The 16,640-nt window shown below is 45.6% G+C and overlaps 1 protein-coding gene across 1 annotated transcript in view; it reads right to left on the bottom strand.

Annotated features, from left to right (window-relative positions):
- Window positions 1-1,012: 1,012 nt before the first annotated feature.
- The window catches only part of TTC9 (tetratricopeptide repeat domain 9), a 32,716-nt gene continuing 17,088 nt past the window's right edge, over window positions 1,013-16,640 (bottom strand). The window contains exons 2-3 of the mRNA XM_021675046.2: window positions 8,333-8,515; window positions 1,013-5,273 (exon numbers count right to left, since the gene is read on the bottom strand). Coding sequence (XP_021530721.2) covers window positions 5,194-5,273; window positions 8,333-8,515 — 263 coding nt within the window. The 3' untranslated portion in view covers window positions 1,013-5,193. The remainder of the gene's footprint in view (window positions 5,274-8,332; window positions 8,516-16,640) is intronic.

Raw genomic sequence — 16,640 nt, 5'->3', positions numbered from 1 at the left:
GCTAACGCTGGTATTCAAACAAAACTCCATCTATCCACTGTAAAATGTCACATGGTTTGAAACAGTGGGGTAGCATGCTCTGAAGTTTGTCTGCTGGGCCTTCACCTGGCTGGTTACCCTCATGGTGTTCACAAAACTATAGAATCCTCAACATTATCCCCGTGGAATCTGATTCAATGGGTATAAACTAGAGCCTGAGATTATATATTTTTAAAAAGCTCTTCCAAGTGATTCTGATGTCTTAGAAAGCACAGGGCTGGAGCACGTGGCTTCTCTTCTGACCCAAGTCTTGTAGGACATCTTCATTTCTCGGAAGTACAGATCTAGTTCAGCCCTGCATTTACCTCAAGTAACATCTGCCACTGAACCCATTATTCATTCATTCCAGGCTCAATGCTCAACACTTTCTGAGTACCTGCAATGTGCCAGGCATGGTGCTCGACATTCTGGTTGCAAAGATGAATATACCACAGTGCCTGCCTTGAGGAACACCCAGGGTGTGCGGGAGATAAGTGTAAACTAGAAATTCCAATGCGCTGTAGCAAAAGCTAGGCTGAGATAGGCTTGTGTTGCTTTAATAACTCAGACTAAATGGCCAAGGAAGGCTTTCTGGCAGTGATCCTGAGTTAAGGCCGACAGGAGTTAGCAAGGCAAAGACAGGACTGAAGGGCTAAGGAAAAGCCAGTGAGGCAGAGGGAAGGAACAGTGTGGAAAGGCCCAGAGACCCAACACAATGGTTCAGGGCAGCACAAGAAGCTGTGCAGCAGTGAAATGTAGGGTACTTTGGGAAGAGGGCCAGGAAGTGAGCCTGGAAAAATCAATGGAGACAAAATATGAAAGACTGTGTGGGTTGTTAAGGAGTTTGGACTTTATCCTAAAAGTGACGAGGCACCACTAAAGATTTTTAAGTTGTGGAGTGACATGGTCAGATTGTGTTTTGGAAAGGTCACTCTGATAGAAATAAGAGAATGAACTGTAGGCAGGAGAAGCTGGCAACAGAGGAACGAATTAATTGCAGAATTAAGAATTTTATGTATGTCAAAAAGCACCATAAATAAAATTTGAAAGCAAAGCACTTGGAAAGCATATTTGCAGCATTTCTTGACAAAAATAATATTCTTGATAAAATTACAAATCGATAATAAACATACCAATATCAAATAAATAGAAAATTCACAAAGGAAGAAGTACAAATGGTCAATAAGCATATGAAAATGTTATTCGCGAAGAATCAAAGAAAGTTAAAATAACATTGACATACTATTATCCCAGCTATCAAATTGGTAAAGATTTGATAAGTGATGATTCTTAGTGTTAGGGGTGCAGGGAGCAGGGTACTCTCTAGGCTCCAAATAGGAGAGTGTTTTGGTACAAACTTTCTGGAGGGTGGTTGGCAACACGTATCAAAATTCTTAAAAATAGCCAAGCAAGTCTCTTCTTGGAGTTTATCGGAAGGAAATAGTTATAGACATGTGCAAAATTTAGCTACAAGAATGTCAATTGCAACACTATTTACAATAAAGATTGGGAACAAATGAAATAATCACTATTTGGGGATTGATGATAAAAAAAAGGGTGCATCTGTGTAATGAAGATACTGTTGAGAAAGTTTGAAATGCAGAAAATGTTCATGATATTATTAAGTGAACAGAAGGAGCAAAAAAGAAGTGTTCAATATGCTGCCATTTGTGTGTGATAAAGGAATATATACACATGTTTGACGATGTGTAAGCATCTCCAGAAAGATGAGAGGGAAACTAGATGCTGGCAGACAGGGTGGGAAGAATATTTGCTTCCGACTACAGAGCAGTTTGTACTTTTTGAAGTTTGTATTTGTGTCTATATCACACATTCTAAAATATAAATATGCATTTTAAAAGTTATTAAAGGGTATATTTGGTGTGATCAAGTTTTTGTTTAAAAAAACCCCACAACTGTGTGTGTATGTATGTGTACATTTACACCAAAAAGAACTAAAAGGTATATTCAAAAGAATACACATTTGTCTTGGGTGGTTAAGCTTACGGATTGGATTTTGTCCTTTTTTTTTTTTCTAAAACTTCTACAATACACACGTGATGCTTTCACAATAATTAAAAAGCGTTAGTTTCCCCCCCAAAGAGTCCATCGCAAAAGTCCAGGCAGGAGATGACAGTGCAGGTCAGATGCATGATTAGTACTCGAGCTATATATAGGTCAGCAGTGACATCCACAAAGTATGTAATTAAATCACAGTTCTTGTTTTGGGGAGGGGTGAGGAGAAGGAAGCCGAAGATTTGGTAGAGAGGATGAACCTGGTTTTGTGCTCTAAAGCCTTTGTTGGACAAATGCACAGAAAATTCAGCCCTACCACCCCAAACATCAACCAATACCCCAGGCAGCTTTTTTCTTTGGGATTATTTAACTTCAGGTCACAGTGAATGGAGTTCCAATAAGCCTCTATATCTAAGTCACCAAACAAGCAGATGGCCTGGATGCTTGTTCTATGAGGTTCTGAGAGGCCGTCCTCATTTCTTTCTGATTTTCAATCTTTCTACTTTGGATGGCTGCAATCACATCCCCAGTGGTCCAGCTCTGCCCCAGCACACTCATGTAAACAAGACCTCTCTCCTGCCTCCGCATGGGGAATAATTACTCAGAGTCCTTCCTGATATGTACTGACCAAAGGAAGACCCTGGCAGTTTGAACTGGTTCTCCAGGCAACCCCTGCCCTCCTCTTCATCTTTGTATTGGCCAACTCACAAACGTTCTAAGTTGGAGGCTTGGGAATGGAGATGGGAGTTAGGAGGTTTGAACACATGCCCGTGTGGGGCCATAGGGTAGTTCTGGGTTAGGGTCACGTAAAACCAGCTTGGAGGAAGAGAAGAGAGCAGAACATAGTAGGGCTTGGAAAGAATGTGGCAGCTGAAACAGCTTCTTCCTTTTCCTCTTCTTCAAAGACTGAATTCTAGGTGAGTAACAGGAGGCCCCTCAATATTTCTAGGACCTTCCTGTAGCCCCCATTGAAAGCTTTTGGGGAACTATGTGAATGTAACTTATGCTGTTGTTTTCTGGGCCCCTCGGCTGTGATTGAATCCTGCTGTGGTGGGGCTTCTCCTTAAATGAATAACCCATATTTAACTTTGTGTTTCCTTTCAGTCTCAATTGTGACCCTTTCCCAATGCTGGGGATGGGTGGTGAATGCTAGGTGAGTTGTTGTGACACATGCTGGCTCCATCAGCAAGTAGAATGAGCAATACACAGACATAACTGTTGGACCTCAGCTGCCTTTTTCTGACCTGTCACTGCTCTGACCACTAGGGATTCTGGTCTTTTTGGGGCCTTGAGTAAATACACAAGGAGGCCATGTACCATCACTGACATCACGAATACTTTTCAGGTTAATACATATTGTCCTGTTCTTGAATGGTTACAATTGCCCGATATTACACTTATAGAGAGGCAACTAAGTATAGCATAGTTACTAGCCAGAGCCCTGGAGTCAGACAGGCCTGGTTCACATACTGGCTATGCCACTAAAGGCCATGCAACCTTGAGATAATTAATTTATCTGGTTTTCAATACTCTTACCCATCAAACAGGAACAGTATTTCAGAGTAACTGCATGAAACAAATGAGATTATACATGTAAAGATCTGAAGATAGTGCATTTAATAAATCCTAACTATTCACATTATTGCATCTGTATATATTTTAATTTTGTACAACATTGTCTTTTTCACTAGTCACACAAAAAACACATGAAAGTGCTCTGATAATTTTAAAGCATCATATAAATTAAAGGTGTCATTGGTAATAATCTCATATGCATTTCTTAACCCTTCCATCTCCTTGAAGACTGAGACGACACCCATGTCCCATAGCATATTGCACAATGATGGGCAAACAGTACGCCCACTAAATGGTTCTTGCTTGACTGAAGCAACATGGCGTAGCATAACGAGCACAGACATCAGGAGACTAGGCTGGGATGAAATTGGTTTAAGGCAGGAGAGCCAGTCTGCAGTCATCATTTATTCATTCAACAAGTATTTGTTGAACACATTCTATGTGCTAGATATTGAGTTCAGAAAATTTCATCAAAAGAAGACTGTACAAGTTCTGACAAAGCCACGCCCCTGGGCGGTCTCCACAATCCCAGCACACTCTTAAAAGCACAAAGGCTGCAGCCACTATTGTCTGCCAGTGGACAAATGGCCAGTTGCTTTGGGGGAAGCCCCATCCTGCCTGGCTGTAAGTAGCTCTGATTGAGGGTTGGAGGAGGGAGTAAAAGTGAGGGAGTGGGCTGCTTCCAACAGAAATGGCAGGAACTACTGCCTATTAATTTATTTTTATTTACACTGAATCGGTCCACAGTTCAATCTCCTAGCCTATACAATACTCTTTCCCCTGGCTGTCGTCTTTCCCTCCCTGTCACCTACACAGTTACCCTGCCTCAAACCTTGGCCCACTTCACTCTGCCCTTCTGGGTCACAGCTGCCTGTTGGGTGGGAGTCTGGGGGAATGGTATGTGTGGTCACCAGAGGGCACCGAGAGTGGGCTTCAGTGGCATGTGAATCCTGGCAGAGTCTCGGATCCCCGAGGGGGAGAGGAGAAAGCACAAGCCGAGACAACGAGAAGGGGAAGGAGGCAGGGGCTGACGTGGCTGGTGGTGGGTGGGGCGGTGGGAACTCCAGTGTACACATTCACAGTCTCCGTGTCGGCTTCACCAGTGCTTCTGCTGTTTGTCTCGTCCCTGGATTTCTAACCATTGCCTTGAGATGCTCTGGCTCTGGTCTGTCAGGAAGGTGTGGAAGGATCCAGTTCCTGGGCTGTGTGCCTGCTGCCTGTGGGAAGATACACCTGCTAGGCTCCACCTCGGTCAGAAGCACTGGCCAAACTCAAAGCCACAACAGCATCCCAGCCGGTGAGACTCCTCTCCAGCTGTCCCAGCAGAAGTCGGCCCCTCTCAGTCGCTGACCTGCTAGAAGAGAGGATGTCTCCATTGTCCGGGCGACCTACCAGATTCCAAATTTGCATCTCTCCTTCTTTTCACATTGGGAGGAGACAAAGAGCTGGGGTGTAACAGGAGGAAAAAAGGGGGAGCCAGAAGAAGTGGGGAAAAATGGACAGAACCCAGGACAGGGCTCTCTGCCAGGGCATGCCTGGAAGTCCCTGGTCAGGCGTGGGCGCAGCTCTGGAGCTGCTTCCTGGTTACATGGCTTCTTTCTCTCTCTGGGAGCATCGGCTGAGCTTCATCTCCGTCAGCTGGATATACCGAATCACGTTGGTGTCTGTGAGGAGAGAAACAAACCATAGGGAACACCAGGCGAGTGCAACTATCACATGTATGCAGAATCAGCAAAGGCTGTGTCTGCAGACCACGAACAGGCCAGGCTCACTCAGCCAAGCTCCCTTCTGCTATCCATGGTGGCTGAGAGGGCAACCAGATGTCGGCCCTGTCCTTCACTGCCTCCCTTTAGCAAATGTGGACAGGTTGGCGTGACCAAGGGAATAAGAGAGAGAACGGGTGGGAGAGGAGAGAATATTTCTCTCCTTTTTCTATGCAGCAGCATAGCCCAGTGATTTCCCAGCCGGTGGAGTTAGTTTAGTGAGACTCTAGTTGGAGGTTAACATCAGGCAAGTTGCCAACTTCTCTGAGCCTCTTGTCCCATCTGCAAGAAACAACCTCCTTTTCTTTTTTTGAGATGCAGTCTTGTTCTGTCACCCAGCCTGGAGTGTAGTGGTGCAATCTTGGTTCGCTGCAACCTCCACCTCCCAAGTTCAAGCAATTCTCCTGCCTCAGCCTCCTGAGTAGCTGGGATTACAAGTACACACCACTGCGCCTGGCTAATTCTTGTATTTTTAGCAGAGACAGGGTTTCCTCAGATTGGCCAGGCTGGTCTCGAAATCCTGACCTCAGGTGATCTGCCCACCTCAGCCTCCCAAAGTGCTGGGATTACAGGTGTGAGCCACTGCGCATGGACAACAACCTCCATTTTTGAATGCCAACTTTGTGCCAGGTTTCTAACCTTCATGATCTCATTTAATCCTCACTACAATCCCTCAAGGTATATATCCTCCTCCTCACTGTGACAAAATGGAATAGAGACCTAGGGAGATTAAGTAAGATGCCCAAGGAGACACATAGTAAATGGTATGTCTGGCTGCAAAGCCTGCCTCTCCTGAGGACTGTAATACCTGCCTCATGAAATTGTTCTGAAGACCAAAATAGCTAAGTCTATAAGTACTTAAAACAATGATCAATAAATATTAGTCTAATGTAATTTTTTTAAAACTTGAAGAGTTTAAAATGACTTTGCTTCATTGTCTTATTTTTGTCCTTATAAGTAGGGTCAGACTACCACCTCACCAAAAGTGGGGCATTTCTTCCCAGTTCCTGTTATTAAATTAGTGAGGAGGGCATGGCATGGAACAGCTGCTAAGTTCCATATACACCAGAACATAAGAGTGACAGGGCTGCCTGGAATAGTTACTTCTGGAAGTAGAAATGAATACTATATCATGCTAAAAAAGCCAGGCGCATCCTCCAGAACAGTGCTGGCAGATAGCAGTGCTCCAGAAAATTCTGTTGAATGAGTCCAATTCTTAGTCTTCAAATTGCTTACAGTATAATTGGTGGAACACAATTTATATACAGAAAATAAATCAACAACAAGGTGTTCTTTAAAAAGATAAAAAAGTGTACATTTGGACATTTGTAAATTGATCCTAAAGTTCTTTAAAGACTTTTGAAAGGAGGATTGCATTAAAAAAAAAAAAAGACTTTTTGAAAGGAGGATTGCATTAAAAAAGAAAAAAAGGCTGGGTATGGCAGCTCATGCCTATAGTCTCAGCACTTTAGGAGGTTGAGGCAAGAGGATTGCTTGAGCCCAGGAGTTCAAGACTAGCCCTGGCAACATAGCAAGATTTCATCTATACACAAATAAAACACATTAGCCAGGCATGGCGGTGCATGCCTGTAGTCCCAGCTACTGAGGAGGCTGAGGTGGGAAGATCATTTTAGCCAGAGTGGTGGAGGTTGTAGTGAGCTGAGATTGCACCACTGCACTCCAGCCTGGTCGACAGAGTGAGACTTGTCTCAAAAAAAGAAAAATTAACCACATAAACAACAATAATAGCAACATCAAGTCAAAGTTGTTGTTTAAATGCTACTTCCTCAGAGAGGCTCTTTCTGACCACTTGGTTTAAAATAGCTCTCCCTTTACTCTTTTTTTTTTTTTTTTTGAGAGAGGGTCTTGATTTGTCACCCAGGCTGGAGTGCAGTGGTGTGATCTCGGCTCACTGTAGCCTCCACCTCCCAGGCTCAAGTGATCCTTCTGCCTCAGCCTCTGGAGTAGCTGAGTTTACAGGTGCCTGCTACCACATCCAGCTAATTTTTGTATTTTTAGTAGAGATGGGTTTCACCATGTTGGTCAGACTGGTCTTGAACTTCTGAGCTCAAGTGGTCTGCCCCCCTCGGCCTCCCAGAGTGCTGGAATTACAGGCATAAGCCCCTGCGCCTGGTCCCCGTTTACTCTTAATCTCTTTATTCTGCTTTATTTTCTTCACAGCATTTATTACTACTAAATATTTCATTTGTTTACTGTCTGTTTGCTTGTTTACCAGGTGACTTCTAGCCATCCTTTGGTGGAGAGCACCTCTCCCTGGGTTCTGTCCCCTCTCCACACTTTTTTCCCCACTTAACAATAGACAGTGAACCATTATAATAGAAGCTCTTTGAAGGCAATGACTTTCTTTTGTTCACTACTATGTACCTAGCAACATTGTACCCCCTCAATAAATATCCGATGAATGAATGAATGAATGACTGGGCGGGCGAATGTGATGTAAGTGAATGGTATAGATAACACATGCTCTAAGGAATGTGATTTGACTAGAGAAGTCAGAGCATGCTTTCTGAAAGATGCTGGGCTTAGCATCAAAATTGCCTGTTTGTATTCTGTGTCATCAGCCAGTCGTGAGCTCCTCATGGGAGGGACCATGTCTTTTCATCTATTCCCTTGGTGCTCAGCACAAATCTTGGCACATAGTATAAATTCAATATGTATTTATTGAATAAGTGAAGAGAGCTGGATTTTGAGTTGAAAAAGATGAGGAATTCTATACTCTATATGAAGAGAAGAGGTACCTGTGCTCCTGGACCTCAAACCCTAGGCAAATGCTTGGGATGTGTGCTCCTCTTACTTAGGTCTTATCATATATCTGATCCCTAATTTTGCCATCTCTGTCCCTGCTTGGCTCTCCCAGCCAAGAAAACTGTCTGCTGCAATGAGAAGGCCCCAGGAGCCACCAGAGTGGGGACTAAGTAAAACAGCTATTTCTGCCTTACCTGTTGGTTGTTGGGTCCTTGCTTCTTTCAGGTAGTACAGTGCTTTGTCGTAGTCCCCAAGGTGGTAGAAGGCCACACCAGACCGATAAAGGGCCTTGAAGTTCTCCCCTTCCTTCTTCAGGACTTTGAGGCAATATTCCTTGACACGTTCATAGTTTACCAGCTCAGCCTGGAGTAGGCAGGCTATGGTGGAAGGGAGGGAAAATGCCATCAACACAACAGCGGCCGGCTCTGCATGTCTCCCTTGAGTTCTTTCTCTCCAGAGGTTTAGCAAGGTTGGGGTTATCCACTGGGGTTTACATCATGGAATTTGTCTTCTAATAATCCTAGGCTCCCCAACCAGTTTCATCAATAACAAGCCATGTTAACATGCCTTGAGCAAGTCACTTAACCTTGTGTTATGGGTTGAATTATGCCCGAACCTCCACCACCCAGAGATATGCTATAGTCCTAACCTCCAGTACCCAAGAATGTGACCTTATTTGGAGACAAGGTCTTTACATGGTGATCACGTCTTATCATAATCATGAGGTCGTTAGGGTAGGGCCTAATCCAGTGTGACTAGTATCCTTAGAAAAAGGGGGACTATGGACACAAAGACAGACACATACAGAGGAAAGATGACGTGACAACACATGGGGAGGAGATAGCCATCCACAAGCCAAGGAGTGCCTGAGGCTACCAGAACCTCGCAGAGAGGCATGGAACAGATTCTTCCTCATATCCCTCAGAATAACAACCCATTAACACCTTGATTTTGGACTCCTAGCCCATGGAACTGTGAGACCATACATTTCTGTTATCTCCAGTCACCCAGTTTGTGGAACTGTGTTATGGGCACGTTGAATACAGTGAGTTCCAAATTTCTCTTCAAAGAATCAGTATACCAATATGGCTTGTACCCCTGCTCTCTTTAAAACAGCCAATCAGAATTAGCTTAGACTGTGTAGTCCAACCTTAGCCAATAGTAGGAGCAACCTGCGTCAGGGATAAGAACTCCTTCCCCTCCCCTGTTCAGGTATGCTCTCGCCATTGCTCCATCTGCAAGATGCACCCTTCTATAGAAGTAAAAATTGCCTTGCTGAGAATATTTATGTTCAAGTGCTATTTCCTTTGTGGCATCGAAAATTTGCTTCTAACAGACAGCCTTAGGAATAAGCTACCAGAGGCAATCATCATCATCATCATCGTCATCATCATCATCATGATCATGGCCAATATCTGTTGAGTGCTTACCTTAAACAGATGCTGGTCTCATTGTTTTATATGTATTACTGATATAATCCTCAGAATACTCTGATGTGGATACTATTATTGTTTCAATTTTATAGGTAAGGAAGCTGAGGCCCAGAGAGCTCAAGAAATTTCTCAAGGCCACACAACATGAAAGAGGCAGAGATGAGATTTAAACTGAAGCTGTCTGGCTCCAGAATCCAAGTCCTTCTTTTTTTTTTTTTTTTTTTGAGACGGAGTTTCGCTCTTGTTACCCAGGCTAGAGTGCAATGGTGCGATCTTGGCTCACCGCAACCTCCGCCTCCTGGGTTCAGGCAATTCTCCTGCCTCAGCCTCCTGAGTAGCTGGGATTACAGGCAGGCGCCACCGTGCCCAGCTAATTTTTTGTATTTTTAGTAGAGATGGGGTTTCACCATGTTGACCAGGATGGTCTCGATCTCTTGACCTCGTGATCCACCCACCTCAGCCTCCCAAAGTGCTGGGATTACAGGCGTGAGCCACTGCGCCCGGCCAAGTCCTTCTTTATCTAGTTGTTGGAGGGATTATATAAAATAATGGCCATAAAGTACTTAACGTGGGCTTGGCACATAGCAAGCATGAAAAAAAATGTTAGTTAACATTCTTAGAATGTTAACTAACCAGTACCAGTAACATCTGCCTCTGACTTCCCTCAAGTTCCCTTTCATATATATTTGCCACTGCAGTTCCTGAGAGAAGGGGCTTTCTGGTAGGCTAGTGACCAGCTCATACAGGGCACATGTCAGGACATGAGAGATTTAGGTGCCCAGGCCAGAGGAAACTATGGCAGGCAGGTCCCATGGTGGAGAGCCTTCCCCATCCCACAAACAGTCATCTTTGAGTAAACCATCTCCCTTTGAAGCTTTCTCTCACCAGCTCTGAGCCACAGGGAGCCACAGGGCTGGGACTAGGGCTACGACATTCCTGGAGCATGACTGAATGACCTTGAAGAATGACTGAAATTTCGTGCCCTAGGCACCTCACTCTAATCCCAGCTCTGCTGAGTCACCTCGCCTCCATTTTACCACTCAAATATCTAGTAGGCACAGACCAAGGGCAAAGTATGTTGTATACTTTGGAGGGATTACAAAAAAAGAGACAGAGGAAAATGGCACCTGTCTTCTTCAAAGCAAATAAAAACAGAGACTTAGTAGGCAAAACTACTGCTTCTGTCCACAACCCGGCTGGGTGGCTGGGGGAGAATGCTGATGCTCTGTTCCTTCTTTGTGCCCAGACTTTTCCCACACTGAAAGAAGACACCTCAGGATAGAGACAAGTCACTGATTTCAATCTTGAGGGGTCTAACTTCAGTCCTTCTGACCTCTTAAATAACTTCACAGGTATCAGAATTGCTGAGATTTTTAGGAGACCAGACTTTTCTTGGAGCATTTGGGACCAAAAAACTCCATTCTTTCACAGAATGAGGAGAACTACACAGACTCTCAAGTCGACGGTATGAGGACTAGGAAGTGAAAGAGAATCAGCCCAGATCTAGAAACTGACCTGTCAGGTTTCACTGGATGCAGGGCAGAAAGCCAAGTCAACAGGAGCAACAGGCTGCTAACCACCCTACGGGCAGCTTTTGTTCACCAGGACTACAATCTTCTGGTGCGCCAGGGGGTCCTTCTGATACAAGCCCCCCTCCCCTCCCCTCTCCTCCCTCCATGGTGGGGTCTTAGGCCCTTCTGTCCTCTTCCTCACCCCCATGTTGTTGGAGCCTGTGCTGGTGCTTATAGAGCGGTACAGAGAGAGGGGTTTCTGTAAAAAGGTTCCTGAATATGAACCTCATTGACACATACATGTGTGCAACTTGGCTCCCAGGTGCTCCCAGAGCTAAAAGATGTCCTGTTCACAGCTTCCACAAGCCCTGCCTGATGTCCTCTCTGACCGGGCCCAGAAGCCCTCTTTCCGTCTAACCCTCCCTCTTCAAGCAGACACTTCTGTTTGCTGACCCCAGCAGTCTAAGAAGTGGACCTTTGTTTATTTTAAAAATGTTTAAAAATTTTTCTGAATGCATAAAATGGTGGTGATGGGGGGCTGTGGGGACAGCAAAGAGGCCTGGAAATGGGAAAGCCTCCCCCCTCCCACGAAGGGTCAAAGGAACCATAGCAATCAATTTCTGGCACTTATTTGGTGAAAATATTTCTAGTTCCCCCTGCAGATCTGGTGGGAACTGGGATACCTGGCTGTGGACCAGGGTTCAGACCTGGGGGAAGGCAGAGCTAGGCTGGTTATAGGGTATGGAGCCTCAGCTGACACCAGAGGCAGGGCCCAGGAAGATGGAGAAATGGGCTGTCATCCGGAGAAATGCTGGGCCAAGAGGTGGAATCTGGATAAGAAGTTGGGGTGCCAGGCCAGGACTTTGTTTTTGAGATGGAGTTTCGCTCTATCTCCCAGGCTGGAGGGCAGTGGTAGTTCACTGCAACCTCGGCCTCCTGAGTTCAAGCAGTTATCCTGTCTCAGACTCCTGAGTAGCTGGGACTACAGGTGTTTACCACCACACCTAGCTAATTTTTGTAGTTTTAGTAGAGACAGGGTTTCACCATATTGGTCAGGCTGGTCTCAACCTCCTGACCTCAGCTGATCTGCCCGCCTCAGCCTCCCAAAGTGCTGGGATTACAGGTGTGAGCCATCATGCCTGGCCCAGGCCAGAACTCTTAAGGGAATCCAGGGGTGGAGGGGTGACAGCCAGGCTGGAGGCTGGCCCCAGGGCTACGAGTGATTTTAGGCACCTCTTTGCTTTGGGTGGGTGGCTACTGGTACATCTAACAAGCCCATGGGATAGGTAAGATGGGATGATGGCAGGCACACGTGAAGGCTGAGGACATTAAGAAGAGGTGGATGGGCTGCTTCCTGATTGCTCCATCCCTGCCCCTGTGGCCATTAGCCAGGACCTGGGGTCGCAGTGAGTGGACCTCAGGATAAGTGGCATCGTCCCACAGTGTGTCCTCCTCATGGTTATTAATCCCTTCTCTGGTGTCAGAGGTGCTAAATACTTCACATACACTATATCTTTTAATCCTCCCATCAACTCCATGAAACGGGTTCTATTTTTATGCTTCTTTTATAGACGATGAAGCCAAGTTCCAGAGAAATGAAGTAACTTGCTGAAGGTCACTCTGCTGAAAGGTGGTAGAATTAGGATATCAGCCCACTTCTGTCGGACTTCTAAGACTGTGCACTTGACCTCTGGGGTGTCTATGGGCCTGCATTTGAAGCTGTCAGAAACCCACACAGCCCCTGGGGAGAAAGAAAGATCATCTGTGGAAATTCCCTTCTGCTGTGTTCCAAAGCTAACAAGCAAAAATTGATGCCTAACTGCTGGGCACTGGGCGGGGCAGTGGGATCAGGTGATGAGCAGACAGCCCCTCACACCATCCTCCTAGGGCTAACAGACGGGCGGGGAGGGCAGAGGTCACGTTATCTCAAATATTCACATGTGGGCTAAGTGCTATGAAGGACAAAGGTAGAAGAGGAGCATACCTAGGCAGGAGGGGCCTTACCTTCCTCTAAAGGATTGTGGGAAGCCTTCACAGAAGAAGTGGTATTTCAGCTGGGATCTAAAGATTCTTTCTCAGCCTTAGCACTATTCGACATTTTGGACTGGATGATTTTCTGTGACACGAGGATGTCTTGAGTCTTTCAGGATGCTTAGCCGCTTCCCTAGCCTCTTCTCACTATATGCCAGTTGTGACAACCGAAAAAATGTCTCTGGACATTGCCAAGTATCCCCTGGGTGGTGGGGTGGGGATAAAATTACCCATGTTTGGGGAATCACTGATCTGGGTGAAATGGAGATGTTTTCTAGGCAAATCCCAGAGAAAGAGAGCCAGCAAGAGGGAAATGGCCTATTTGAGAAACTTTGGGAAGCCATGCATGCCATGTGGGAGCAGAGAGCCAGAGGGAAGGGTCAAAGAGGGCGAAGCTGGAAAAGAAAGAAACCAGGGCACAGAGACCCCTCTGGTCCATGTAGAGGATCTGGGACTTCATTGTGAGGCAAGAGTGGATTTGGATGATGAAATGATGGTGACTTGGGGGACCAGAGTGGGGCAGACAAGCAGGAGAAACAGATCAATTTAAGTGGCATCCAGGAGGTGGAAGTGACCAGCAGCAGGGAATCTCTGCAGTATTTTCCCTCTGCTGTCCATATTTGCAAGTTAGAACCCTTATCTGGGAGATCTTTATTGTCATTTTGGATTTCCTGATTGTCAAGAAGTGTTTCTCCATGTTGTGGTGACCTGATCTCTGTTTGAATTAAGGTTTATTGTGTCACAGTTTCTGTACTCTGCCATTTGGCATGCATCTATATCTTAAAGAGTACTGAACTAGAAATCAAAAGAGCTGGATTCTAGTCCTGTCTTTGCCACTAGCCAACATTATGAAAATCACTTTCCCTTTCTGGGCCTCTGTAAAACGAGGAATCTAAATTTCAGTAAATAATCTCTACCATATCTTCAGCTCTACAGCCTGTGAATACGAATGTTTGCCACTTAATAGAAGGACAAAATTGTTTCACTGGTTCCCCTTCAAAAGGATTTCCATTCTCCCTATTGATCAAGGTCAGGTATCTTCTGCTGGGGAGGACAATCAGTGATCAAGAGGGCTTTTCTAAGACAACAATTCCATTCCTGCTGTGTAGATTTTTTTTTTTTTTTTTTGGCATAGAGATTGGATTATGTTCTGATGTGGGTCTTCCTAAGGCATGGCACTGGGGTGAGATCTTCCCTGAAGGTCTGAAGGGAGTAAACTTCCCCACCATCAGTCATCCTGAGCAGAGGAGGCCATTGAGTTGGGAAGGCAGGTTCTGGACTGATTGCCGAAGGAACCTGGCCTGGGCTCTGTGGATATACTTGGATTCAAAGAAGGAGTCACTTGGCAGCAGAAGAGATGCAGGTGGGAGACGCATGGCGAAGGGCCTGGGCTCTCAGATAACCATGTCTAGAAGCTCCTTTGAAAGAAATGTTATTAACTTTCTGGTCTTTGGGTCTTCAGAAAAGGCTGAATAAATGCAATGGCCTGGAATCAGCCAAATTGTGGAGAATTAAGACTAAGTCTCTATCAAGGCGTGGGAAGAAGTGCTAGAAGAGAAACAGCCTTCCTTGAGCCAAACAGGGTGATGGCAGAGGTGGCCAGTGCAACTTACAAGAGAAAGGCAAATCTAGGGGACAAGAATTGGAGCTGCAGATCTCCAACTACCCCTCCCAAGTACAGATTCCTCCTCCACTGCCAGCCTTAGGCAGTTGGGGTATGATCTTATGAAAAGGACTGGAGGGCCTTCTTAGCCCCACAAAGGGGTCTGTGGTGAGCAAACATGAGAGAATCAGCTACTCAAGGAGCCGCCTTCCATACTCATGCACACAGACGGAAAATCCCAAGTGTGATGTTCCCCACAGCAACCACACTGAGACCTCAGGCTGAAGCATGTCAAGTTCTCCACGCTCTGGCACCTGTCTTGTTTTTTGTGTTTCCTGGTGCATGCAGGGCAAAATGCCACCCACTATGAAAGGAAGAACAGTTCATGCAATCACGGGTTTTCTTCTTGTAGCTGACTCACTATCGTTTGCTTTTACCTGCTGAACAGAAGGGAAACAAGGGCTAAATAGAAGGAAGACCAGATTCATCTGGGGCCAGGAGTGAGAAGGAAGAACCCACTCTACAAGGCTGCCTCACTGTTTTGGGTTGCACTGTATCCATTTATACAGGATATGTTACAGTCCTCACTCTCACAGTACCTAAGAATGTGACTTTATTTGGAGATAGGGTCTTTGCAGAGACGATCAAGTTAGAATGAAATTGTTAGAATAGGCCTGAATCCAAATGACTAGAGTCCTTATAAAAAGGAGAAATTTGGACACAGAGACAGACACACACAGTGGAAAGATGATGCAATAAGATCTAGGAAGACGGCCATCTACAAAGCCAACGAGTGCCTGAGGCTACCAGAAGTTAGGAGAGAGGCCTGGAAGATTCTTCCTCACGCGCTCAGAGGGAACCAACCCTGCCGACACCTTGATTTTTGACTTCTAGCCTCAAGAATGACAAGACAATGAATTTCTGTTATTTTAAGCCACCCAGTGTGTGATAATTTATTACAGCAGCTCTAGGAAATGAATATACCTTGCTATGACTGTTTCTTAGAAAACTATTTAGGCTTGGTGTGATGGCTCACACCTGTAATCCCAGCACTTTGGGAGGCTGAAGCGGGTGGATCACCTGAGGTCAGGAGTTCGAGACCAGCCTGGCCAACATGGCGAAACCCCATTACTATTAAAAATACAAAAATTAGCCAGGTGTGGTGGTGTGCTCCTGTAATCCCAGCTACTCAAGAAGCTGAGGCAGGAGAATCACTTGAATCCAGGAAGCAGAAGTTGCAGTGAGCCAAGACTAGGCCATTGTACTCCAGCCTGGGCGACAGAGCGAGACTTTGTCTCAAAAAAAGAAAACTATTCATAGAACTTATTTAACATAGAGATTCACAGACTCCAAGCCCAGCAACTCAGGTTCCAAAGGGCTTGGGTGGAGCCCTGTAATCTACATTTTTAGTAAGTCCCCAGTGAGCTCCTGCAGGTGAGCCTCCTCACCTTCTGAGAGCATACTGACATTCTAGCATTTGAGATATGTATTTCTTTTCTTTTTCTTTCTTTTTTTTTTTTGAGATGGAGTCTCGCTCTGTTGCCAGGCTGGAGTACAGTGGCGTGATCTCAGCTCACTGCAACCTCTGCCTCCCAGATTCAAGCGATTCTCCTGCCTCAGCCTCCTGAGTAGCTAGGACTACAGGTGTGGGCCACCATGCCCAGCTAATTTTTGTATTTTTAGTAGAGACGGGATTTCACCATGTTGATCAGGATGGTCTCAATCTCTTGACCTCGTGATCTGCCCGCCTTGGCCTCCCAAAGTGCTGGAATTACAGGCGTGAGCTACTGCGCCCGGCCGATATGCGTTTATTAAGAACCATCCAGTTGGTTAAACTGGATGAAAAGAGTCCAGGACAGCCATGGGGAGCTCCAGGACTACCCACAAGGGCAGACAGGTGTCAGATGGCCAAGTCCTAGAGCTG

Source organism: Aotus nancymaae, unplaced genomic scaffold, assembly GCF_030222135.1.
Source record: "Aotus nancymaae isolate 86718 unplaced genomic scaffold, 86718_ANA_hifiasm-v0.15.2.pri h1tg000011l, whole genome shotgun sequence".
NCBI classification, from domain to species: Eukaryota; Metazoa; Chordata; class Mammalia; order Primates; family Aotidae; genus Aotus; species Aotus nancymaae.
The sequence above is the reverse complement of the archived record's forward strand: the minus strand, read 5'-3'. Positions and strand labels throughout refer to the sequence as shown.